The 27,070-nt window shown below is 45.8% G+C and overlaps 1 protein-coding gene across 2 annotated transcripts; it reads right to left on the reverse strand.

Moving 5' to 3' along the window:
- Positions 1 to 209: 209 nt before the first annotated feature.
- Positions 210 to 20,854, reverse strand: LOC135819622 (uncharacterized). Of its 2 annotated transcripts, XM_065332865.1 has the most exons (9): positions 20,529 to 20,854; positions 9,029 to 9,149; positions 8,299 to 8,628; positions 6,655 to 6,870; positions 5,992 to 6,147; positions 5,204 to 5,374; positions 3,266 to 3,439; positions 2,632 to 2,823; positions 210 to 1,636 (listed from the first exon to the last, which is right to left on the reverse strand). In XM_065332865.1, exons 2-9 carry the CDS (start codon positions 9,111 to 9,113, stop codon positions 681 to 683), a joined length of 2,280 nt encoding a protein of 759 aa, XP_065188937.1. In that variant the 5' UTR covers positions 9,114 to 9,149; positions 20,529 to 20,854; the 3' UTR covers positions 210 to 680. The 2 variants fall into 2 exon arrangements, with proteins under 2 accessions (XP_065188937.1, XP_065188939.1); XM_065332867.1 differs by lacking the exon at positions 2,632 to 2,823.
- Positions 20,855 to 27,070: the final 6,216 nt, after the last annotated feature.

Here is a 27,070-nt window from a genome sequence, read left to right on the forward strand (position 1 = left end):
ACCCATGTTATCCAACATGTGTCAAGGCATGTATTTAGAGGTCGATTTTGTTGGGCCCTGCATCAAGATGTACGTGTGTAGCACTCTTATCTTGGTACTACTGTACTTTTTTTTATATATATTTAGTACAACATCTCAAGACTCGGAGGAAACACCGGCCAATGTTATTAAGAGAGTGGGTGATTTCCAACCACGGCGATAAATAAAAGTCTATTGCTCATCACTTCTTTTTCAGATTTGGTATCATGAAAAGTTTGGGAACCCGCTCGATAGGCGAAAGCCTTTGGGGAATAAAAATTACAAATAATGGGGTGCGCCTGCACATAAGTAAAGTAAATAAAAAAATGCGCCTGCAGATGCCCATGTCAGTATACGTTTAGGCTTTTGGGAAATTGCAAACAGACAAAGAGAAGTGTTGTGCAAAGCCATGCTCCACCCCAGCTGGATCAGTGATGGCAGGTTGAAGAGACGAGCGTAAACTTCATCGCTATTCTTGTACTGCTTCTTGTCACGTAGCCAACCAGGAAATCGCTTTCATCTTTACCTTCTGATATTCCAAAAACAAAACAAGCCACTAAAGTCGATCGAGGCCCGGCTGTGCAGCATCTGATGGTTGTGTGATATTCAGTAAAGAAAGAAGAGAGGGAGTTTGGTCCGTCTCTCTGCGCAAGGACTCTTAATTAAACCTTCATATTCACATAAACGCCATCTTTCGCTGCAGAGCCTCCGTGACTTATTCCAGTATCGGCGGAGTTGGTCTTCACAGTCGTTAGAGCCATCGGCGAATTGGTTGTCTTCTTCTTGTTCGTTTCGTCGTGTGGCGTTTTCTTCTTCAAGTCGACCATAGTGTAGGACTGCACCCGCACAGCTGTCGTAGCAGCAGTAGCTGCGCTGACGTTCGGGCAGGGTTGCAGTACGGTAGGTGTGTACGACGAGATGCGCTGCGGCTTGCTAGGAGCACTGACGCTGTCTCTCTTCCGCACGGCTGCGTGAGGCACGCCGTCATCTGCTTGTCCACCTGTTGGCATTGTTGTCACCGTTTCCTGGTCCACATCATACTTTTCGTAAACATCAGCATGTGAATTCTCTGCGTCAGGAGGTGCATTGCTCTTGGCTGTTGCTTCCGACTGCTGGCGAGGTGCGGCTACGGGTGGCATAACGCAATCGGATACCGCCAGAGTCTTCATGATGTCATCGAGATCGTCGTTCAAATGCGGATCAGCGTACATATGCTCATCTTGGCCATCGTCGCTGACCAGATTCTCCATACTGCCCAGGTGCCTGCCAATGGGTGTGCTGGGCACGATTCCGCTCGGTCGACTCTGGTCTGAGAGGCTACTCGCGCCGGCACTAATGCAGCTGTTGTGAGGTACCGAGTCCGATGATACGATAGGGCGGTCCTTACGCTGGCTTGATAAATTGGACATCATATCCGTGGGTTGCACATATTGCTCTCCAGGCATGTCCGGTTCTTCCTTGGCGTTTGTTTGGCCAGAGTCCAGCATGTCTTGGCTGCGAGACCTATTGCGAGAGAGTATGAAGCAAAGCGGTAGAAGCAAGGCAACCAGTACCATGACCACCATCACGACTATGACGGATAGACTGGCGGGCTGGGATACCCAACTGACCTGCTCCTCTGTAGAGTGAAAGCAAAAAATACACACAAAGAAGACTGCTCGTTTAGTAGAGTTCAAACAAATCTACGCGCATCGATCAGGGATACATTCTGTGAAACATTTGGAAAGCGAAAAAAAAACAATACTGATTTTGCACACGGATATTTGTCGGGTATTGACACTATCCAACAGGACAGGAACCCACTCGGGACTATATGCAACTCAGAGTTTAGTGCTGATAGAACAACAGTCCAACACTAACATAGCCACGATATTCGCAAGTCAGAACTTACAGCAGATAGCACAATACTGACGAGTGGTACTGCAAATAAATGACCTCATGTGGAGCTCCATCACAGCCCGAATGTAGAAGACAACAGCTTTCCAACGTGGATTTTATGAAAAAGACGACAGAGAGTCTTCCTTTTTCAATTTTAGTCCTTTGTTCTCCTTCTACGGCAGCTGTTCTTGGTTCAGGTGGGCAAACTGTGCAACTACAGAGTGCGTTACTCACACTCGGTGGTTGCTCACCCATGTTGTTTTTACCGAGGACACAAGCTACTCGTAAGAAGAGGGGAGAGAAGTAGCAGGCCAACACAACAATGGGAAGAGTAGGGGCTCCAAGAAGGAACCTGTGCTGGTGAGCCAGGCCAACAATTCCGACCTGTGGACTGGTCTCTGCGGTACCACGAGCTTGCGCACCATGCGAGTTTATGGGGAGAGGAGAGAAGACAACGTGGACATGGGATTATTGGGAACCCACGACACATGCAAAACCAGTATAATTACCACAGTTGTAGGCATGTGCACTTTCAGAAAAAAATTAAAAAATTAAAAAGTTACTTCTGAAGTATATTCACTGAAGAGCGGAACACGAAAATCGATTTTGAATAATATAAAAAATCCTTTAAAATTCCATTACCTCGTTGTTGTCTGGCCATGTCTGCATCTATTATACTCTTTATTGCACTTATACATGTATTCAATTATAGCCTCTTAACAGTAAGCATCTCACCAGTCGCCTTCTTCACACAAGCCGGTGCTAATCCAGTCCAGTTGCCGTCCATCTTACACTTCTGTGTTCGCGAGCCCTCCAGTTCGTAGTCATCATTGCAGTAGTAAAATACCTCCCGACCGGCGAGTGGAACCTCAATGTAGCCAATGAGCTCGCCATTCGGAGGTGCTTCCTGCTTCCTGCACTTGGCCTCTGTGACGTCACATGGAATAGCGGACAACAAACATCCACGAAATACAAAAAAAGGATTACATGTGGTCTGTTGATTGAGTTATTATGTCGTGAAATATAGAATCGGTTTACAGCCGATGCGCCCGCATGAGCAATGCGTACGATACCGTGTGTAATAGAATACATAATTCAAGTTCAAAGGCCAACCAATCCGCGTGTGTCTATTGTTTCCACTGCATTTAGTGTTTACCTGACAACACGACGACGTGGCATGATTTTTAAACTCTTACTGCAGCCCCTGAAGATCCTTCTGAGGCAACAGTTCCGCAAAGATGTGCTCTTTTTTGCATAGAGACAGGCCCAAAGTAGAGAGGAAATGTACAGAAAATACCCCATACCCAATACCCAACAATTGGCAATTACAGTGGTCAATCACGCACTCATGGTTTGGTAGGAATATTACCTTCACATTTCCCCGGGGGGTTGGACCAGTTTCCACTCGGCATGCATTTCGACGGCTCTGCCTGCGTGCTTCGGTATCCCTCTTTGCACGTGATGTTGAATGCACTGTGAACCTCCAGTCCGTCCAGCAAGAGGTATCCATTCTCTGGTCGTGCAGGTGCTTGACAGTGGATTTCTGAGCATATGCATACGGATAGTACGGGGACGGCAATGAAAAAGTCGACAGCCAGCAGGACATTTAACATAACGTAATTATTATTGTGATGTGTTCAAAAAACCTATATTTTGTATGTGCAAATATGGTTTATTGCTCCGACTCCAGTTTCATGCCTACATCCATTTGAAAGGTAACGCGGTCCGTTTACACAAAGGCACACAATGAAAAGGTGGTTCCTGGTCAAGGTGGTTCTTGACCAGGGAGTTGTACGACTCCTTGTTCTTGACCTGCCCGGTACGCGAACCCGTCGAAATTTTTATTTGAATACCTATTCAAAATACCATGACGCTATGGCAATTGCAGTTGGTCCAGGGGAGAAGTGCCACATAAAATATTTTGAAGTCTCTCGAAAGGAATATGGAATATGGGTGGGGGGTGGTAGAGGGGTGCTAATCAAACAATAATTCATCGCTTGCCACTTTAATCTTTCTCGCCGATTTTCCTTTCTCTGTATCCACTAGATTCACGTGCATTGAAACAATGTGTTGAAGTGAAATTCAATAAAGGCCGTGACCAGAGGCTAATGGTGGGGCACGAGTGCTCGCCTTCTCTGGCAATTTGAAAAGCTTTCTGCGGGTATATTCCTCCTGCACTCACTTTCGCACGTCGGGAGGCTATCACAAAACTGAAGACCTTTGGATTCAGGAAACATCACTTCACAACTCCTAACTCCAAAAACGGTCTCTTCACTGCAATTAAAATCCAAAATTACATTACACCAAATTATCGGGCCTGGCCCATCATCAGAGTACCGGTCTTCAGTTTTGAGATACCCTAATCCTTCTTTTTGCATTTCGAGGTCGAAGGTCTCATCTCTGACTTCTGAGTAGTCCACATTGAGTAATGTAATCCAAAATTACATTACACCAAATTATCGGGCCAAGTAAATGTGTAAGTGGCTGCGTTGGAGTTTGCGGAAAATTAGAAAACTTTATCTTTGGATTTGTCCAACAAATTCACACTGGCAGGTTGGCATTGGAGTTGATTCATTTTCAAAGATGCAGGTTGGGTGGATGAAGTAGGGGGGGGAGGGGCAGGCCTGGGCGGATAATGCTAGCATTATAAGTAGCATTATAGTGTGCGATTTGCAACGCTAGCATTGCTAGCATTATAACACTACATTTCCACAAAAGTGGCATTATACTCACATATGGAAGTTTTGGCCACTACAAAAAATGGACCGTTACATTCCTTGTACATAGAACTGCACAACCTGCATAGGATTGTCCAAACTAAGCCATTTTACATGCATAGTATTGCGGTTTGCCTGGCATTATGGAGCAATAGCAGCATAAAATTAGCATTATGATCATGATTTTCTAGCATTTTCCATGCCGTTTACGTAGAACTACGAAACGTGCACAATACTGCCCAAACCAAGCCATTTTCCATACTTACTACTGGTGAATTGCTGGCATTACAGAGGAACAGCAGCATTAAAAGTAGCATTATGATCCAGTTTTTCTGGCATTGCCATTAGCATTATCCCGCAAAATAACTAGCATTATCCGCCCAGGCCTAGGGAGGGGGAGGTGCTATTCAAACAATAATTCATTTTTGCCACATTCTTTCTCCTCACTTTTCCTTTCACTGAATCCGCTAGATTCCATAGATTCATTGTGTCAAAGCGGTATTCAATAAACGGCGCAATGAGCAGGGGATAATGGTGGAGCAAAAGGCTCACCTTCTCGGGGATTTCCTTATGAGTTCACCTGCACTCACCTTCACACGTCGGTAGACTTGTCCACCCGCCGAAACGCGTACACTCCACCGTACTGTTGCCCACCAGTCGGTAGCCACGTGAGCAGTTCACTTCAGCTTGCTGTCCAATACCAGAGTACTTATCCATTAGGCCAGCGCTGTGAGGGATGCTTGGAGCAGGACACCGAATGGCTGCAAAATTGCAAAGTGGATTTAAAACCAAATCAGGATAATTTGACTACACTCCTGTGCTATACAGGTAATACGTGTGAGACCACACAGAGGCAACAAGACCATCAGTGCGTTAGGCCATATTCTGCACCAGACACTGAACATCTGTGCACTTCGCTTCAGGAAGGGCTGCTAAGTTCATGAGGTAATACATGAATTAAATAATTTGTGCAAATCACAAGCATAGCCACAATGCCATTCGAACGGTCAGTTGCTTTGTACGTGGCATCACTTTTAATGTCAGCAGGCATGCAACTCTAGTCATTAGGATTCTTGGCGCATTACCACGTGTCATAATGCCATGCAAATTACAGTACCTCGAAGGGAGAAGCCACAAATGTTGTTGGTGAAGTCTCTCGCAGGCGCTATCTAATAAGACAAAATGACATCATTTCTCAATATGCAAATGAATCTCAGAAAGACTCCCATCCCGATTAGGCCTCTTAGGCGCCTTGGTGCAGTCAAGTGGGCCAGATTTGCAATAACCGTGAGAGAGTGAAGGGAATTTGCTGATCAAAGAGCTAATGACTGGCGTTTCTCATGACCGAATTTAAAGGGATTCGGCGAAACAAACTCACGCTGGCAAGCTGGCATCAGCGTTGTTTGCGTATCAGAGATGCAGGTGATCTGTGCATTCCCAACTAACTTGAAACCGACATCGCACTGGGCCATGTAATAAGGGGAAGTACCGGAAATCTGTCCATCGGCCAAACGTGGAGCTTGACAATTGTTTACTGCAGTTTGAGGAAACGACAAACAAGAAAAATAAACACAATACTTCTCAAATGCGCAGTTTCACATCCATCATATCATCACATGATCACAGGGCACACATTAATGAACGCAGTGTTTGTGTAGTCCGCAATGTCAAAGGTTACGCGACCACCAATCCAAGACTGATGACCAAGACATTCCACGGTTCTCGTGAGATCCAGTCAGACACAGTGTCCTCAACCGTGGGTAACGCCACCACTTTCAGACATCGGGGAGAAGATACAGAACTGAGAGAGATGAGTAGATCTTGACCATCAAAACCTGAAATTCTCGTTCACTGCATCCATGTTTCCCTCTTGCTAAGCAACGAGTTTTCAATTCACTGTGGCCCGCGGCAAAGATGAAAATACGCATCAGCATTCAAACAGCACTTGAGTCTGGTACTCTCTGTTTCTCAACCATAGTCCGAGACCATCCCACTACATCTGGCTACACTGCGAATATATCAAACTTTGTAAATACTTTACCATGGCATGTGCGATTTCGGGTTGAATCCCAGAAAGCTGGAGTGGTTATTGTGCCGGAAACTTTCTTATGTGAGTGACATGCACGATTGCTAGGACCGTGAAGTCGGTAGCCGATGTTGCATGCGTAGAAGGCCTCTGATGGGAACACAAGTCCTGATGGATACGTGATAATCCCATTGGTGATCGGAGGCAAAATGGGACAGCTGTTGTTGAGATCTAGTAAATTAGAAGCACAATGCGCAAACAAATTGCCTTTTCCTTTCTATATTTTAAAGGTAGAGTGTGACAAAACAATCTCGAACCAATGTTTTCAGTGAGTCACACAGACAACACGCGGGCTATGGCACTATATCTGTGCATGTGACAGTGATCACAGATAGTCAGTCCACTTATCTATTTCGAAGGCAATAACACACAAACACATACACACGTGCAAACATACATACATACACATATTCAAGCAAACATGCACACAAACATGTACACACACAAACATGCGCACATACACCTATACACACAAGCATACACACACACACACACACACACACACACACACACACACACACCATGCACCATAATAATACCATGGAAGCCAGGTGCAAAAGAAGCACTCAAATCTGCAAACGCACTGGTTGTACAAAACACAGAAAAGATCAGAATGAAACAGGTGAAATCTAGCTCCAGATAACTGCCGAATCTACATACCATACACATGCCCACATACCAGGAATCAGCAAGGGATAGGGTGCCAGAATTTTGTTATAAACGTTCATCTTTATGAAGCTTACTTCAACGCCCACTGGGTCTGACATACTCAACGCCCTACATCTGCACCTTGATCCTTGAGGGTGCTCATAATTTTATTAATTTTTCATATCCTTGTAGGGCATTCCTCAACAACTGGAGGGCTTTTTACGGGGTCCCGAGAATTTTACGTAATGCATGTCGAAATGGGCCATGGGAATAGGGATGGAGCAGTGCAGATATAAGATCGAGTTCTATTCAGCAGCCAAATACTGCTAACCGCCCAATATTCGCGTCACTAAATTTTTGCTGTTTCTTAGAACCAGCGAGTTTGCGATGGCAAAAGTTCGCGAAGCACGGGGGTCACGTACATACACACACTGTTGAAATTAGATTTCACGATGGTTAATATTCGCGCACGCACTTCTCGCAAAAATAGCGAACATTAATCCGTCGTGAATATTAGGCAGTTTCCAGTATGGTATGGTATGGTATTGATTTATTTGAATTCGGTATCTCAGCAGTACAATGTACAACTTGGGAAGATCTGAATGACATAGATACATAAACATAAAAGTGGAGTAGGTGCTACAGCTGATCATTTTATCGCAGGTCGTGGGACTAAACTAATACCAGTATGCAAGTACACAAGAAATAAAAGCTGAATAAATACATGTACGACTGCATGACCCCCCAGTGCTAATAGGAAACAGAAAACGGACAGTAACGTGAACGAAATAGGTACTATGAATTTCTACGGAATTTCTACGGAAAACTCGGTCTAACCGAGCCTCACGGAACCGTGGAATTTATCCTCAGGCTCATAAAACCAGAACTGTATTCGACTCATACGACAACAATGTACATGTACATGTGTATTAGTGCCAGTAGAGTACCAACCTGCCGCCTCAGGCTTGTTGTACTTGCAGATTGTGACGTTGGTGCTACTGCATCCTGCTCCTGGATAGCAATGACGGTCGGTTCCAGTACTTGAATCCAACCACGCTGATACGCTGTTTCCAGGGTGCGCTGCGGCTATGTGCGCAATGAAAGCGAGCAAGCAATTCCTGTTTGTACCGCTAAGGTCGGTGGAGTTGATCAGGGCAAAGCTGATGTCATCCGTTATTGTCCTGCACTTATGTCCACCTGCAGTTGCGTTGTTGTACTTTGTAGACCAGTCCAAACCACTGATGTAGTATAGACCAGCTGGGGAGTTGCAATTGAAATGTTCTGAAAATAACCAAAGAAAGTGATCCGAAAAAGGTGCGATTTCAATCATTGTGTCTGAACCTCATCCGCATCACTCGTCTTAGCTCGTAAGTGAGGCCTCTAAATCCTTTCCATGCATGTATGTTGTGTCTTGTAAGCCCACAGTAAAATTAACTCCAGGACCCTTCCAGGTTTGCTGAAAATATCGTTACCCTTCAAAAGATTAAGTTGTAGAACATGTACATGTACGTGCACACGATTCTTTTAGATGACACAGAACACATCATTTATTATTATTGTTACCTAGTATCGAACATGCTGTGGATTAAATTCTGCCCTCTATCCTCCTCCGGACATTGCAGTATGAATACCACCTTCCTCTGATCCAATGCACCAGAGCATGTCCCCAGTGAATACTCACCCACATGTTGGCCTGCCGATTGAAGCGTTCCTATGCATGCTAGGAAGAGAAGCCGGGACACTACATCTCGAGTACTGAGCGACATACTGACAGCAGTCCGGGATCTTCCGTTGACTTCTTTCTGAAACAAAGCACAAAGCAGGACACCTTTGTTTGTCACAAAGTTATGTTGAATAAAAGAAAAGAAACCGGGGCTCCCTAACCAGGCAGGCGCTCATTAGGTCATCAGCCACTCTCTTCACAAGCTGCGCATTTTGATGTGATAAAACCCAATTTTGCGGAACTCTAAGAGAAAGGGACGCACCTCGAGTTTCAAGTATCAGTTAATGCAAAAACTGCGCAGTCTCAAGCTCGCGGAGCTCTCCAGTTTATCTTGTGTGAACCACCGCTGTGCTAGTGCAGGGGTCCACAAAGACTGAGTAGTCTGGCCTATTCGACGTTGCAGCTAGCTGCGGACGTTCGGAAGTGATACGTGCGAAACGTTAGCAGCAGACGGGTATAGATTCAAACTTCCAGAACTGCATGATTGTACTAAACAGTCCACCGCAATGACTGTACTGTAGTCTGGCAGAGGATACTACAAATACAATCATGCATGTGGTTTGCGCTGGGTCAGAGGTGACAGCTTTGAACAAGTGTCGTTTGACACTTCAGCCTTTTCCAAGTGGACGGGATATGAATTCTTATATTCCCAGATATAGAAATCGTCATGCACTCGCGGAAGTCCTTGCTTTTCAACGGTGATCGGGAATGGATGAAGGAAGACAGAAGAGGACTTTTCGACGTGATTATGGGCTGCTTTGACGGTGCAGAAGTCCGCGAGCTGGTCGGGACACATGCCCTGTCAAAGCTATTGGAGGAGTTCAACAGCGCGGACATCAGACTGTACTGCGATAATGAATTAGCGGTTGGTTGGTTGGTTCGTTTATTTTAATTCGCATAATAAACAGGAACTACAATAGGCCCAATAATAATAAAGGCGAATGGATAAGCCGCGTTTAGAAAAGAGAGGACAGGAATTAGAAAATTACGAAAGAACAATTATCTGACAGAGGAGTCAAGCGAGTATCAGGGGTGACAGGGTGGTCGAGGAGAGCTAGGGGGCGGGCTAGTCTGAACAACAATATGGTAAGCAACTTATTCTAAACCTTTTCTATTTTGCTATGGTCCGAACATCATCCGGCAGCAGGCTCCAGAGTGCAGATCCTGCGACGGACGGCCGAGAAGCGCCAGAGGGAGTGGAGGGTGGCTGACTGAGCAGACCACTGGACCTCTGATGACGGGTTCCCCTGCCAGTAGATATGACGAACAGTTCAGACAAAGTGGCACTAGCTTTCCCGTGAAGGCACCTCCAGACAAACACTAGTAGCTTGCGCTTGCTGAGTTCGCCTACGCGGTACAAGCCGTGCTGCACCAGCAGGGGATGCACGGTTGTGTGGGGTGGGTGGCCGTCGATAGCTCGGATAGCCCTGTTCTGTAGCAGACCCAGGCGATCAAGCTGGCGAACAAGGAGCGCGGGGAAGAAGGCAATACTGCCATAGACTATGTCAGGGATGACAACAGCCTGGGCGAAGAGACGCCGTGCAGATCGGCGGTGATCGGAGATGCGACTGGCAGTACAGCAGACCGAGCCAGAAAGACCATAATTATGCCAGATTTTCGCAAGTCTTGGTTTGAACCTGACCATCAGCGCTGGCATGAAGACGGTAGATTTCTTGGATGTGACACTGGATATGTCAACCGGGAAATACAATCATCCAACAATTGCCAAAGACGATCAGCAGACGACTAACAGACAGTTTACCAAGTGACCGATATGTATTTGAGGAATCGGCACCAGAGTGCGACGATGCCCTCGGAGAGAGTGGATATGTGGAGCGAGCCGAGCATGTAGAATAGAGGAATGAGGAGACACGACGAAGAAAGAAAAATAGGCGGCGCAACATCACATGGCACAGCCATTTTAGCCTGGTACCCACCACACAGCTGATTGAAGTGACTTTTTCTGGCCAGTGAATCCACATTTTTCATTTTTCTTTTTTTCATGAAGTTGGTTGTTCCAACGAGGAACACACGCTTCTTGCCGACACTTGACTAGGCCTCGACCAAATATGCTTGCGCATATTTCCGCATATTTTGTGAGACAGTTCATATATGGCATATTGAGTGACAAAGGGAATATTGGAATGAAGCCAGCATATAATTCGAATATTCTGAAGAAAATGAGGACAAAACATTCATATTATGGACAAAATGCGTTCAGAAATGCCTTTTATGGATGAATTTGGAATGGTTGAGGCGTTTGCTACATTCCTCCATGGATAAACACTATCACTACGGTTGCTGCGGACACACCCTACTGTGACCCTAGCCATACTATTCTGCATGTGTTTTGATTTGCACCATAAGCATGATAGCCGTGAAGCCAATGAATATTCCAAGGTTGTAATTTTACTGAAATGATCTACACTTTCTGCTTATGTCGAGCATATTCTGGCATATTTTGGCATATCTTTTTGCATATCTTGCTAAGCCTTTGGCATATTATGGACGTTTTCCCTGATATGCGACGAGCATAATAATGCTCTATTTTTTTAGCATATTTGGTCGAGGCCTACACTTGACACTTGACTGACTCACGACTGCCATCCGGAGCACACGAGGAGCACGTCGCACCTTCCACTCGGCAAACCTGCAAGAAATCACCGCTCCCTGCTCAATACACAGTGTTTCGGGGAGTTCACCCCTCATCAGTTGAGCGTGAGTAGGCTGAGGAAGATTGTGTCTGCAAAGCGAAGAGCTGCGCTTCGGTCCTCTGAGCTGTGCTGAGGAGCTCTAACAGAGCGAAACAGTTGCTGTCCACAGATTTGAGTATATAATTATTATATTTGTTTTTTACTAGCAAACACAGCCCTACTAATAATAATCAGGGGAAGAGGACAACTGAACTGCTCTCCAGGCCAAACCATAACCAGGGATACAAAATTACGGAGACGTTTTGTTTCCAGCGCGACAAACACCTCGTGAAGTCCCAGGTAGCAGCGTGAGTCAGAGTCGCTCATGGAGATGTGCTAAACAGACGTTGAGAGCCAATAGCTATTCACAACGCTGTCACCTCCAACAACAAGTCGCACGTCCGCGTGATGATGGCAGTCGTGAGTCAGTCAAGTGCCGGCAGGAAGCGTGTGTTCCTCTTTGGAACAACCAACTAACTTCATGACCCATACCGCCGAAGTCGCAACTTCTAAGTTCTTTTTTTACAAGTAAATTTTTTCTAAAAAGTACAAAGGACCAAGGAACTACAAGTGCCACTATAATGTCCACTAACACCACCAGTTACTATACAATCAGCTCATGCGATAACATTGCGCGACACTGACCGACGGTACTGACGTTCTACAACTAACTGGCTAACAGCTCTAGCACATCTTGGATGCGCACTCCAACAGCCTTCCAACTTGGAAGGTTATAAGTTATAGAAATAACGTAAGGAGGGGAAGGTGAGCGCAACCAAGATAAGCACGAGTTGAAAGTTTCAGCTGTGCAGGACGTTGGCGGATGTTCATGCATGTCGATGACGATACTGGCAAGACCATTGGACAATAGAGTCAAACCACGATTCAAGGACGCAAAGAAACATTCCACACCTCTTGCGTGGCTCAAAAGATGCAAGATCAAGAAAAGCGGAAACTATGCGAACAAGAATCATGCAAACCCGAACGCCTCAAAACAGCACTGTACTTCGACTATGACACTTTAGATGGACAATCAGCAGCGGTAACAAGCACCAGTATAACTTAGTACCTTCCAAGTTGGAAGGCTGTTGGAGTGCGCATCCAAGATGTGCTAGAGCTGTTAGCCAGTTAGTTGTAGAACGTCGTCACTTGCAGCCTCCACACCACGGAGGCAGGAAGAGTGTCTGCCCACCTAACTGTGGACGCTAAGGACCTCACCCTGGTCACAACTGAGAATTTCTGGCCAAGGCCCCTGTACGCGAGGCCATGGCGATTTAAGGAACGCACTGAGCAGCAATCCAAATGATTCCCCCAAGCCTAACGCTCCTGCTGACATATGCCTTCGGACTGCAATCCAAACTTGGTGAGTTCCAGCACACTGATGAATCGTCTGGTGCCCTCAAGGGATCGTCTAGCATGCACGATGCCCAGTAGCCAACCAACGATGTTCAGACTCTTGGTGACGAATGCCTTTGGCCTATCGTCCAAGCTTGCAGAATTCCGCCACACCCTCCAGACCCTGAAGCCAGATATAGCAGTAGTCACAGAGACAAAATTTACGCCAGAGAAGTGCAGCGAATCTGAAGCAGCCATGCCTGGCTATCACACCCCCATCCGCAAGGATCGCTCTGCACACGGTGGTGGAGTAGCAGTCTGGGTGAAGGCTGGCCTAGGATATGAACATCTTGATCACATCCAGTGCCATGATCACGAGATCATCTGGCTGAGTGTCACGACGCAGAGTGGACAGAAAGTTGTTATCTGTGCAGCCTATCGGCCCGGGTCCTGTTCGGAGACAGATCTCCAGCTATTGGAATTATAGCAATAAAAACTGCTTTATGGCAGTTTTCTAAAAAAAGTTATTGTGTTCTAGTCCATGGACCCCGTCTAAAAAGTAAGAAATTAACGAAATGTGATAGCCGAAAATTAAAATTTCACACAAAACCTCACAATAATCACAACACTTGAAATGCTGCTTTCAACACTAAACTTGTACTGCACCAACAATTGTCAACATGCAGTCATGCATGCATAGGAAAGAGGATCACGAGGGGAAAAGGTCTTCTACATGTAGCTTTTCATTCTGTGTGTGATTATTGTGAGGTTTTGTGTGAAATTTTAATTTTCGGCTATCACATTTCGTTAATTTCTTACTTTTTAGACGGGGTCCATGGACTAGAACACAATAACTTTTTTTAGAAAACTGCCATAAAGCAGTTTTTATTGCTATAATTTCTTTTGTTTTTTCTGTCACCAATCAATGGAATGCCCTATACGAGGTGGTTTGGCTTTTTTTAACATGGTTGTAAAATGACGTTTTTTCAGTCACTTCTAGACAAGCTACGTCCAAATGAATTGTTGCAAGTGGAAGTGCTATCCTTCATGCCCGTTGTGTCCAAAAATGGGAATGATCCCACTTTGGAAAGTGTCTTGAATCATGTCCTACTTTCACAGTATTCTCAGGATTCAAATAATTGGTGTGTCATTTTTTAACAAATTTGTAAAATGGCATCACAAACTGGGATATTCGGTCATCAATGTTCTGAAGTTGATAGATATCACTTCAAGGATTGCTAGTGGATGAAAATTAATCTGTCAACAGAGGAGTGAACTGCATTGTATGCTGCGAAAGCCGTGTTTTGTATTTGTAACTAGTGGCTGTGTTATACGGTGGAATTGGATAGATAGCATAGCATCGCAGCGATGTTTTCGTTCTCACAGAGTGCATTCCGTGACCTACTGTTCTTCATTACTGTCTCTAGTGATGGCAAGACGGCCTGACGTCGTCCAAAGGCCCTGCGGAAGCAATTCACTGCCCTCCTCGTCCATTCAGGGGCTCATTTTACACATTTTACACAAAATGGCAAAGCACCCACCACTAGTTATACCAACGTGGCAGGGAGAATTAAATTATATGCACCAAATTTTCTGGTCAATGTTGATCTACGATAAACTGGCTCCCATTTGCCACCACCCATGTTTCGATACAGCCATCCGGAGCAGAGAAACAGCCAGAAGAAAAGCAAATTTTACACATTTGTTAAAAAATGCCAAATGTTAAAAAAAGCCAAATCACCTCGTACTGTATCAATATGTAAATGATGGCCTTCACACCATATCAATACCGTATTATACGCATTGAGGTGCAAGCCTTTTCTTGCAGAAAATGGCACTAGGCTAGCATGTTCTTCTGCGGGGAAACATGTGAGTAGTGATGGACCGTGGTGATACTTTTTATACGGAGGTCATTCTGTGCATGTTGCTGTAGCAGAATTTCATGACTGTCATAAAATTGTCTTGCCTTTCAGATATTTCAGATTTCCCCACCCTGGATCAGATTTACTTGAGAAATGTAACCAGGTGCGTGTCGCAGATGTTTTTGTTGATTCTGTGTTTATAATCATGGGTTATCGTAATAAGGTCATCCAGACTCATCCTGCATCATATTGCACTGAAATCGTAATTCTGTTGACGTCGATACAACTTTTGGAAGTAGTTCAATGACTTCAAACTGTTAGTCCACGATTTTCTAAAACAACACAGCAAAGGAGGAACAATAAACATGTATTAAAATGTAAACAAATACATTGCTGAGTCCGACACCTCGTTCCAACAACTACACTGATCCTGAGGATAAAAGGGGCAAGGCTATGCTTGGAGGTACTGAGAGATAAACAAGGCACTCCATAAATGATAAAATCTTACACATCTTTTGGTGAGTATGAATGATATCCAGTCGAACCTCTTTAGGACGAACACCAAGGGAACGATGGTATTTATTCTGTGAGTTTATCTTAACCTATTTTACATATATAACCAGTGAATACAATTATTTCTCCAATAGACATACGAATAGATTTCTTCTATAGCGAAAGATTCTAAGCCACGCCAACTCATTGACTAGTCTCGTATGAAACAAATGAGTCACTAGAGAGGTTCTGCAAAACGAAAACGCGTACAAACTTTCGTTCTACGTTATGAAGTGCGAAACTTCGCACGAACTTTCGCAACTTTGGACGCGAAACTTGCAGGGAACACGAAATGAACTGTCGTAGGAAATTTCGTGAGATCGGGTCATGGCGTACGTGCACTTGGCCCGCGCAAACTACGAAAATGTGCAGAACGCAAAGTTCGTGCAAAAATTTGTACACACTTTCGCAAGGACTGTCGCGAAACCTCGTTCGAATTTTCGTTTTGCAGAACCTCTCTACTGAACGTTTCTTTAGCAACATGACGGCAACTGAAACAGCAATAGAGAAAGTACGATACATGTACAGCACATTCTTGCAGGTACTACAAACAGATTGCAGATCGTAATTCTTGCTTTGGCGGCACGAAAATTTATTTGGGGCAGTGCAATCTCGGCGGTACTCACAAATCAAACAGCCCAGACTCTAGTAAACAAATCCAATCCCACAGGTACGAGATCTTCACGAGACGAGACTGCACCCATGGGCTTGTTTCGTATGAAGCAAACAAGTTTACTGAACCTCTCCACAATGGAGATTTTCCCTGATACCGTATGCGAATTTATTTTGCAAACTCAATGGGTCCTTGAACCTTTCCCTCCAGATTGGGAACTGCCAACGATGGTATGCCACTGACCAGTGCCTAACTTGTAACGTACCAATGTACAATGAATATGAGTATTTCGACAACACATCTAACATGAGCCTTACCGTCAAGAAGGTGAACTCGCGTTCTTCGCACACTGTAGACAAGGGCAAAGAGATAAAAATGGATCTAAATCCGAATAAAATCAGCACACGTTTCCGTAAATGAAAGGGTGAGCATAAGGAAATGAATCGAAGGAAACAGGTCAACTCAGAGATCGATCACCTGTCATCGAGTATTCCGTAAAAGGAGACCTCGGCAGCGGAAAAGCAAAATTTAGAAAAGAGATCCTGTCAGCTTTTCCATTATTTATTGCATTCCGCCCAAAATCAGCACACTTTTCGTAAATGAAAGAGTGAACACAAGCAAATGAATCAAAGGGAACTGGTCAACGAACCTGTCATTGAGTAATATTCCGCGAAAGGAGGTCTCAGCAGCGCCGAAACGAAATAAGCCAGGCCAGGAGACGAAATATCCGAAACAGCTCATACAAGAAGCAGTTCCAAAGAAGGAAGTTCCTCGCGCATGCACGTCCGAACACGGACTGCACTGCATGCATGCAACACATGCACAATGTCTGCCGGCTGCCGTGCACGTGCACAGCACGCGGCTACCACCCGTTGGTAGATCTAATACCGGTACACCAAGAGTCCATAATGGACTCTTGGTATACCTATACCGAGCACCTTACGTAGAGACTTACGTAGTCTAAGTGAAATACCGAGCACCTTACGTAGAAACTTACGTAGCATAGCGATGTCGTTTTTCTTGCCATGTGAACACAATAATAGAAAAGCTGACAGGATCGCTTTTCTAAATACTTGGACAACACGCTGGAGGCATCCCGTACCTACGGATCAAATGTCATTGTGACCGGCGACTTCAATGTGCATAACGCTGCCTGGCTCTGCAGCAACAAGACCACCCGAGCTGGAGAGTATGCAGAGGATATCTGCTGCTACCATGGCCTGAGTCAACATGTCGACGTACCCACCCGAGGTGATAACACCCTGGACCTGGTGATGTCTGATTTCCCTTCACCAGCAACTGTTAAGGCACACCCGCCTATTGGACTCTCTGATCATGCTGTCCTCCAAGTTGACTTTCCTGTGAAGCTCACCCGTGAGCCCAAGACATCGCGTAGAGTCTGGCGATACCACCGCGCAGACTGGGAGCGGCTTGCCCACTTCTACCGAACAACAGACTGGGAGAGCATGCTCGGACCTGAACCGGATCTCAGCTGCGACAACATCACCAAGAGGATCCTCGAAGGAATGGCACAATTCATACCCAACAGAGTTATCTCATCGCGCCCCTCCGACGAACCTTGGTGGACACCGGAGTGTACAGCTGCAGTCAACACCAAGCGACAGATGTGGCACCAGATGCGCTCAAATCCCGACAGTGCTGATAAGAAAGCACACTACCGCACAGCTGCAGCCTCTGCACGCAGTACCATCCAGCGAAACAGAGAACGGCATATTACCATGCTCCGGCAGAAACTCACCACTGGTAGCCTTCGGGACAAGGAATGGTGGTCCACTATCAAGCGTGCGGGTGGCAAGGGCCGCAGCGCTGATATACCAACACTCCGATCTGCTGATGGAACTGAGTACACAACCAGTCAGGAGAAGGCCAAGTGCCTTGGTCAGTACTTCGCCGATAAGTGCAGCCTCGGCCCACAGGACTTCAATGAGGAATCTGAATTCCCCTTTGTCCAGCCTCGCTCCCAAAGCCGTCTCCTAAGTATTCGCTTCCGCCCTGCTGAAGTCCGTAAATTGCTGAGGGCCCTTGATCCTTCGAAAGCGTCAGGCCCTGATGCAGTTCCGGGCAGAGTCCTCAAAGCCAACGCTGAACACCTTGCAGTGCCACTATGCTTGCTCTTCCGCCAGTGCATGACGTCGGGGACACAACCACAGTCTTGGAAAGTGGCAAGTGTCGTCCCAGTCCATAAGAAACGGTCAAAGTCAGCCCCATCGAACTATCGGCCCATTTCCCTCCTGTCGCTCATCTCCAAGACAATGGAAGCAGTTGTTAACCGTGCTCTCACCAACTTTCTCGAACGAAATAATATACTCTCAAACCACCAGTTCGGTTTTCGTCGAGGGTTAGGACCTGCTGATCTCCTAACAGGACTGCACCACCAATGGAGCAAGATAGCAGCTGCTGGCGGTGCTGTACGTATTGTTGCCGTCGACATTGCGGGGGCCTTCGATAAAGTCTCCCACGCAGGTGTCCTTCACAAGGCAAAGGCTTACGGAGTGTCCGGGAACCTCCTCAAGTGGCTCCACAGCTACCTGGCGGATAGACGAATCCAGGCCGTTGTGAGTGGACAAACCTCACCTAAATTCCGAATCAGCTCAGGTGTGCCGCAAGGGAGCATACTGGGCCCCACCCTGTTCCTCCTATATGTCAATGACATGGAGGACCACCTCCCAGCCACAACCCAGCTCGCCATATATGCAGATGACACCACGCTTTATCAGTGCATCCCATCCCTGACCGCTCTCCCAGTTGGCCTAGCGCAGCTCCAGACTGCTGTGGATGCCTTAGCTGAATGGGGCCAGAGCTGGAAGATCGCATTCGAGCCGACAAAGTCGCAAGTCTTGACAATTTCGCATCACCGTCAACCCTGGCCGATTCCTCCAGCCACTTTCAATGGGGTGGCCATAGAGGAAGTGGAGGAGCTGAAGTTGCTCGGAGTGCTCTTTGATCGGAGCCTCTCCTTTCGCTCCCACATTCGACAGGTTGCAGTCCGTGGTCACCAACGTCTTGGCTTCATGAGGAAGGCCCTGCCCATTCTCGACAGCAAGGCCAAGTATGCAGTGTATCGCGGCTTCGTCCGCCCAGTACTTGAGTACTGCCCGCTTTCATGGTTGGGTGCGTCCCAGTCTACCCTGAACCAGCTGGACCGGGTACAGCACCGAGCCCTAAAGCTCATCGGCCCAGGGTCATACCTCCCAAGCCTCACTGTTCGGCGTCAAGTCGCAGCACTCACATTCCTGTACAAGCTGCATTGGATCGACGGTCCCCCAATCCTGACCACCATGACACCACCGAGGGCAGTTGCAAACCAGCACCGGCGCTCCACTCGCCACCAGCAAAAGAACCAGCACCAGCACCAACTAGCACCGACACTGCCCGCCGGAGCCCGTAATAGTGCTCTCCGATCATTCCCCCATGCCACGATCCAAGACTGGAATTGTCTCCCATCTGCCCTGCTACGCAACCTTCCCACGCAGAAGGGAATGCAGGCATTCAAGGAAGGCGCCTACAAGTCGCTCCGCAGCCGAGACTGGCGTTCAGCCACAGATGCCCTCTGAACACTCCCTGAACACCCTCTCTGCTTGCACCCTGGCTCCCCCCTTTTTTATTTTTTTATTTTTTATTATTTTTATTATTTTATTTATTTTTTATTTTTTATTTTTTTATTTTCTTCCTCTATCACATGTATCATCTTTTCCGTTTTTCCTTCCTCTATATAAATGTACCCCCCCCCCCCTCCCCTCCCCTGTGCCTACTCCTCCCCAGTTTTTGGTGCTCTGAAGTGTCGCTGAAGCCGAGACCTCAGGTCGGCGGAGATGCTCCAGTTTTCACCACCACAGTTGCGTCTGCAACCACCTCTACCATGCAGTATTCTGTTCTCGAGGTTCGTGGTTTCTCGTAAAAAAAAAAAAAAAAAAAAGTACCGTCGGTCAGTGTCGTGCAATGTTATCGCATGAGCTGATTGTTTAGTAACTGGTGGTGTTAGTGGACATTCTAGCGTAACTTGTACTTCCTTGGTCCTTTTTACTTTTCATAAATAATCCTTGGCTCTCCATCCGTGTTCATTCTTTTTTCTCATTTATTTTTTATTTTTATTTTCTTCAACACACACAACGCACCACATACTCCGGCATACACTGGCTGTTGGTAACCACTCAGGAGAATGAAAGAAGAGCTAGGAGAATGAGAAAAAGAAGAAAGACATGAGCGACCATAATCGTCGGCAATTGAACCCGCAATCTTTCGATTGGAAATCGACTGCACATACCACTGCGCCATATGGGACACACACACACACACACAACGCGCGCGCGCGCACACACACACACACACACACAAACAGACACAGAAGGAATAATGTCTAGTGGCAAGCAAGAACATCTTACCTCCGCAGCTCTGGTATTCAGTAGGACATGTGTAGGTCTTTTTCGAGTGCCCAGCACACGAACTTGGGTACCTTGTGCCTGATCAAACAAGGCCAAAGTTGATCTGCGTTATCCACCCTTCAATAGTCGCCCACATTCGTCCCTTCTCTAAGATGCTGCAACTCCCACGATAGCCATTATAAACGTTAGCTACAGGCAGAGTTACTCCGAATGGTCTAGTCGCTGCGATTCTCATCAACATTCACCTACGACTTGGACATCATAGCTCATCTTCAAAGCATCAACCTGTGAACTAACAACCAGCGATTAGTTCTTACCAGGAACGTGGCCCAGTAGCATCCTTCGCAGACGCAGCCGCAACACCCCGTCACTCGGTGTCTTGATAGCAGCGGCCATACGATGAGCAGGTGCATTTCAGAGCCCAAGCTTGGTGTAACAGCTGTGTGTGTGTGGGGGGGGGGGGTCGGAATGAGTGCCTGTGGGAACAGCAGAGTGTGATCACCTGCTGGGGTTCTTACCAGGTGTCGGGTCTGACGAAACGCACAGATGCTAGAAATGCCAGCTGAGCACAGCCCACAGTTTCCTCGGAGACAAGAATGCGATACTACTGCGAAGAAGTAAACTTGTGTGCAACCACTTGTTATCGTAGTCAACTGGTCCACAATAGTGTCATGCATGAGGAGTACCATTAGATATTGGCGTCCGTTTTTGTACAATTCATTTTCCCAAAGCTTCCCCTTTCTTTATCTCTGATATTGCTGACCCACCCAAGTGGGGTGGTGTGTTGTTTTACTGCTTCGAATTGTAGATAAACTGCATTGCATTGTCATGTTATTAGCTTGTCTCGTCATCGTCCTGTGACGGTCAGCATTCTTTGTTGCTGTGGGACATAGCTTGTGCACATTCTCGCTGCGCTCACCTTCCCTTCTTCGGTCCTACAATAACCGTGAACCTTCCAAGCTGGAAGGCTGTTGGTTTGAGCACTGGAGATGTGTTAGAGCTAGGTCTCAGGTCGTTGAATGTCTCAGTAGCCTGTCAGTCTGGTGCCCTGTTATCGCACCTTCTGATCTTGTTACAGTCGTGAATAGTTGCATCATAACTCCTTTGGAAACGAGTTAAGAGTAACTCTCCACCACCGTAACTAGATACTATTATACAGTCAGAAGGTGCAACAACTAGGCACAAAACTGACAGAGTACTGGGACATTCCACATGTCCTTTTTCCTTTCTACTTTTATTATTGGCTCAATACACGAGTTTCAAATCACATAACTCGTTTACATGTGACTTCTTCTACATGCTTTTTGATTAGTACAATATGTGTCACGTTCGGCCTAGTCTCAGTACCATTGTCTTCCTTTATTATTTTCGAGCTGGGAATGTGAACATAGTAAAAAAAAATTATACTGGTTCAGTATCCGAGTTAAATATAGCAAGTGCATTGTATGTAAACGTCATCTTGTGTTTAGCAAGAAGAAGTAGATCTTGGAAGATCTTGGACGCGGATCAAATCTCTACACAGTAAGTGCACTGAGCATGACTGTACATGTACAGTACAACCTGGTGTAAGCGACCTCTGCGTTTAGCGACCACCTGCTCTTAACGGCCGTTATTCCATGCACAGACAGTTCTACACAGACACTTTGCGCCTGGTTTTAAAGACCACCTGGCTTTAACGACCGTTTTTTGCCTGCACCGTGGGGTGGTCGCTTAATTAAACCAGGTTTTACTGTACATGAACATGTAGTTGGATTGTATCGCTCAAAACAGCGTTTGATGCCTGGGGGCTAGTGGGGGTAGAGTTCTGGAGCACAGCAGTTCGGGTGGTCGGTTGCAACTCCGAGCTTTACGTTTAGCAATCATCCGATAACACAATAAAAGCACATAAACCTAGGGTGGTGATAATGTCAGCGACTGGGAACCGGTTTCATAATAATTATGAAACCTACCAGTAAATCGTGAACAGCTTACCCGACTTGAGTCGGTCCACGGTCCCCGATGGCATGTTGCCGCCAGATGTGTTTGCATCTCATTTCAGGCAAGGACGTGTGTCTACGCTGGTAAACAGCCCTCCTCTCAGTGGTGTATGCAGCCTTCGTTTGTGACGGAAAGAAATCCTGAAGAAAAGTAGAAATACTGGAGACTAAATCTTACGCAGGTCATTGGCTCCCATCTCCACTGAATTGAAAGACTGACAAACTATGCCCTTACGGCATCATCAGGGTATTGATGATAGATGCCGCATTGTTGAGGACCAGGAAACGGTCACGAAGTATAAATACAAAACAATACTGATGGTGAATGAACACATCCTTCGCACACATCCTGCGCGCACATTTGACGGCAAGCCCACCATCACATTCCTCACTTGTAAGGTGAACTAAAAAAACACAGAAGCAGTGGAACACTTGAGCCACCGCAGCACATTACGGAGGAATCTCACGTCTTATTGAACTCTTTAGGAGAATATGCTTTTTAAAGCATCCATCACCTACATGTATAACTACATTTTGTTTTTATTCCATTTCTCATTTTTCATTCGTGTTGGGTTTAACTATTCACTGTACTGATTGATACATGGTGAGTATTGTGCTTCGCTTTGCCCGTAAAAGAGGCCTTCCGACTATAAAGGTGATGAATGTATGTCATACATGCATGTGCACAAAGTGTATGCATGTGCTGGGTCAGGTGGTAACCTTTAGTGGAAATTCCAAGTGATAGAGATGTCGACATGCAGCTACCATCCGTGAGATCAAATCAATTTTAAAAGGGGGCAGACTGGTCATCGCAGTTGACTGGTAGCTGACTGGTCATCGCAGTTGACTGGTAGCTGACTGGTCATCGCAGTTGACTGGTAGCTGACTGGTCATCGCAGTTGACTGGTAGCTGGCACTTCCGGACTACTACTAAACGATGTTTTTGTCGCTTGATTGTATTTTTCCAATTAGCGGTTACAAAACGCACAAAGGAAGCGAATAGCAAGGAAGCGAATGGATGTGTCATGAAGTACGAGGAGAGATCAAGCAGAATGTGGCTTCAAGTAGCTTCCTTTGCGGTAACAAAGCTTCCTTGAATCCTTGCCCAGATTCTTTGGAAGAGGAAATTATTTTTAAAACTGTATTGAAATACAGTATTTTGTACAATGGTAGACACTGCTAGACACACCAAAAAGCCTTCGCTACCCTCGCTCTTCCGTCCCGGTAGTGCATAGTGAATCGGCATCTCACCGGCCGCTCCATCTCACCAGCGTACAACGTACAAGAAATACAATGCAACATGTGTGTCAAGTAGAATAGACACCAGCTTTGAGGCTTTGACCAAACACTGACTGTTCGCCAAGCTCGCATCATGTGCGGGTCACTCCATTGGCCAAGCTCTCTTCGCTTCCGCTCGTTGCTTCTCACGCGGACAAGCAAGACTAGTGCGCTGCTCGCCGATAGTACCAACGTGTCCCTCAAAGACGCTGAGAAAGATGGAGGTCTCAGCTCAGGTGTTCTCTCCTGTGTAAAGAATACACCTAGTTTTACGTGTGAAAATTCCCGGAAGTAAAAAGTAATACAATGTGGTTGAAATGATGGAGAGACTCTCGCACGCTTCCAGTAAGAATGCGGTAGTCATGACACGATATTCGCCCTTGTCGTAGATGGACTCCTGTTCCACAGGCATTAGTCAATCCTCAATCAAATCACGTTACTGCATCACACCCTGCATCATTGATTGGCTTCTGATGTGTGTACCATCAAGGTAATAATTCAAGACGCACGAGGCAAGACAATGCTACAGACTTGACCACAAAAGATATAAAAGAACGAAGCAAACTCGCGAACTCTACCTGCATCCGGCGAAATGCGCGAAATGGCAATCAGACGTGCCAGGTAGTATCAATGCATGAGCTCAGGCTAGAGAACAGCACAAGTGCCGATTGCACTGTGCCCAGAGCACAAGCCCAGGCCAGAGGGTAGAACCGTCAAAGCAACTGGAGACGTCCGTTCCAGCACAACGCAGGAGACCTTCAAAGCTGCAGCACTACCTTACGCAATTGGTCATTGACTGTGCCTGTTGTACTCCTTGCTAAATACCTGCAACAGTACCGAATGCCATGTTTGACAAATGGATCCGTACCATTGATCTTCAGCCGACTATCATTTCCAGTGCATACGCACTTTTTCTCTCTTTCATTCTTCTCTCTTCGCTACCTTGTTATTGGGAAGAAATTCCCGTTTGGATTTTGTGAGCTACACCAATCACTAAAAGAAAAAGGGATATTAAATTACTCTCCAATAATTTTATATCTTTGAAAGGATTGGGAGAACTTCAAATACAAAGGATCAGTTGGGGAAGTGAACTGCCTGAAAAGAGAAAAAAACGCCAGACTCACCAGGACTGGTGGGTGTGGCGTTTTTTTGCTTTTTTTTGCTCTTAAGTCCATTTCTACTGACACGTATATGACCTAGTAGCACCTCGTTTTTCTCAGAATAAGCAGTAGATACAGTACGGCGACAAGTACTGTACTTTTGCAGTGTCAAAACAAAATTTCCAACGTGCAGTGAAACTTGGCTATTGGACACGTACATGTACATTACATGTCGCGTCGAATGTTAGCATTGAGGTACATGTACCGGTATGTGCAGCTAGCAGGTACGTGATACTATTTACATGCCTGCATTACTATAATTATCAGACTGCAAACACGAGAGAGAGAGAGAGAGAGAGAGAGAGAGAGAGAGAGAGAGAGAGAGAGAGAGAGAGAGAGAGAGAGAGAGAGAGCGAGAGAGAGAGAGAGAGAGAGAGAGAGAGTGAATGAGAGAGAGAGAGAGAGAGAGAGAGAGAGAGAGAGAGAGAGGGAGAGAGAGAGAGGGAAAGAGAGAGAGAGAGAAGCGTCAGACGGTTCGGCGTTACACTTCAACTGAGAGAATAGGTATTGTAGCCCAAGTACTGACAGGAGAAGGAATAGGTGGGTAGAAAACGGTCAGAGTCTAAGGAAAGAAGTGCAATTGGTCCTTACCAATTGTGCAAGCTCAAGCTGGATACAGATCTATTTCAATCCTTGGTGCTGACCGCTTTAATGCGCTTCCCGAATCCCTTCGCACAAATCATATCCCCAATTCATTTCGCCAGGAACTTCACAATTTCATTCATCTTGGGCACCCTGTAAGAAGACCTTAGGGTCTGTTGGGAATACCCAAGTAAAATAATAAAATACAATACAATACAATACAAATAGGACAATTGCAACCTGAACTTATTTACTCGAAATACGTGTAGATAATACGATAGAAGTCGCAGCAATGTAAGAAGGAGAGCACTACTTGCAAGCGATGGCAGTGCTGTAACGAAGAAATGATGAAAATGAAAATGAAAATACCAAAAATCCTTTGCATAGACAAACAGTCCAAAGGCTAGCTTGTAACTACATGTATTCTTAAATGCTTTGAAAGACTTCAAGGCTGCAGTTGGACAACACTCACATGTGAATAGCTGCAGCTTAAAAGCTGATCGATCCCAACATTGTGATACAACTACTGTCGCTTCCATATGTTTCACTTTAACTGAAGTTGTTCTTCCGTCTGAGCTTTGGGAACTCTACGCCGTACAACCCATCCCTACTCCATCACCTACACCATCACTGTTGGCGCTGCAGTCATGGACAATTCTTTAGCCACTAGTACATGAGGTATTATATAAACATGTTTTTCCTCTTCGTCGCCGCTCTTGAATCGCATCAACTACATGCCGTGATCAGTTCAGGAGAGACAAGCCATGCCATTGGACATCGGGCTCTTTCTTGCAGTTAGTGTTTTAGAAGTATAACTGTAGTTTCACACTGCCTAGGCCCAGCCATCAAATTCTGTGACAGGGAAAGGATTCTTCTACTGCTGGTGTCGCATATTGTGATAGGTTACCTCCAGGTACTCGGATTTCGTTTTTTTAACACTCCACACCACTTAGCTACTCCCTCTTGCTGCAGCATGCTACTCGTAAGGCAGTTGTCCTAGAGCTGTTGAGCTGGTAAATATGCTGTGTGCAAATGGTAGCTGACCACCACGGTTGGTGTGTTCAAATCATGGCACTAACACTAGCCGCTCTTGTAGATTCGAATCAAAGCAGTACTCACAAAGTAAATTTAATGTCTTCATTCCAGCCCGATGAAGTTAGCGAGGTCTGAAACTTTCCAAAAATAAAAGTCACAAAGTCAAAGATCTCCGAAAAATGGTTGGAGAAAGTTCGAAAAATTATTTTCGATATGTGTAATGTAAAAAGTTTTTCGGCAATTTTGAATTCCTATCGAGGGTGATTTCGGGACCTTTGGACGCGATTAGACACACCATACTTGGCGAAGATGCTCTTGAAGACACAATAAATGCAAAATTTAACACCGAAAAACCCATGTTAGCCAACATGTGTCAAGGCATGTATTTAGAGGTCGATTTTGTTGGCCCCTGCATCAAGATGTACGTGTGTAGCACTCTTATCTTGGTACTACTGTACTTTTTTTATATATTTAGTACAACATCTCAAGACTCGGGGGAAACACCGGCCAA

Source organism: Sycon ciliatum, chromosome 6, assembly GCF_964019385.1.
Source record: "Sycon ciliatum chromosome 6, ocSycCili1.1, whole genome shotgun sequence".
NCBI lineage: Eukaryota > Metazoa > Porifera > Calcarea > Leucosolenida > Sycettidae > Sycon > Sycon ciliatum.

What these genes read in the sequence shown, in the direction of transcription:
- LOC135819622 (XM_065332865.1), bottom strand. Translation starts at nt 9,113, where the DNA reads ATGTCGCTCAGTACTCGAGATGTAGTGTCCCGGCTTCTCTTCCTAGCA. An exon ending in CCGAAATCGCACATGCCATG is followed by an intron (nt 6,148 to 6,654) that starts GTAAAGTATTTA and finishes CTCAAACTGCAG; the next exon opens with TAAACAATTGTCAAGCTCCA. An exon ending in CCCCCCGGGGAAATGTGAAG is followed by an intron (nt 2,824 to 3,265) that starts GTAATATTCCTA and finishes GTGACGTCACAG; the next exon opens with AGGCCAAGTGCAGGAAGCAG.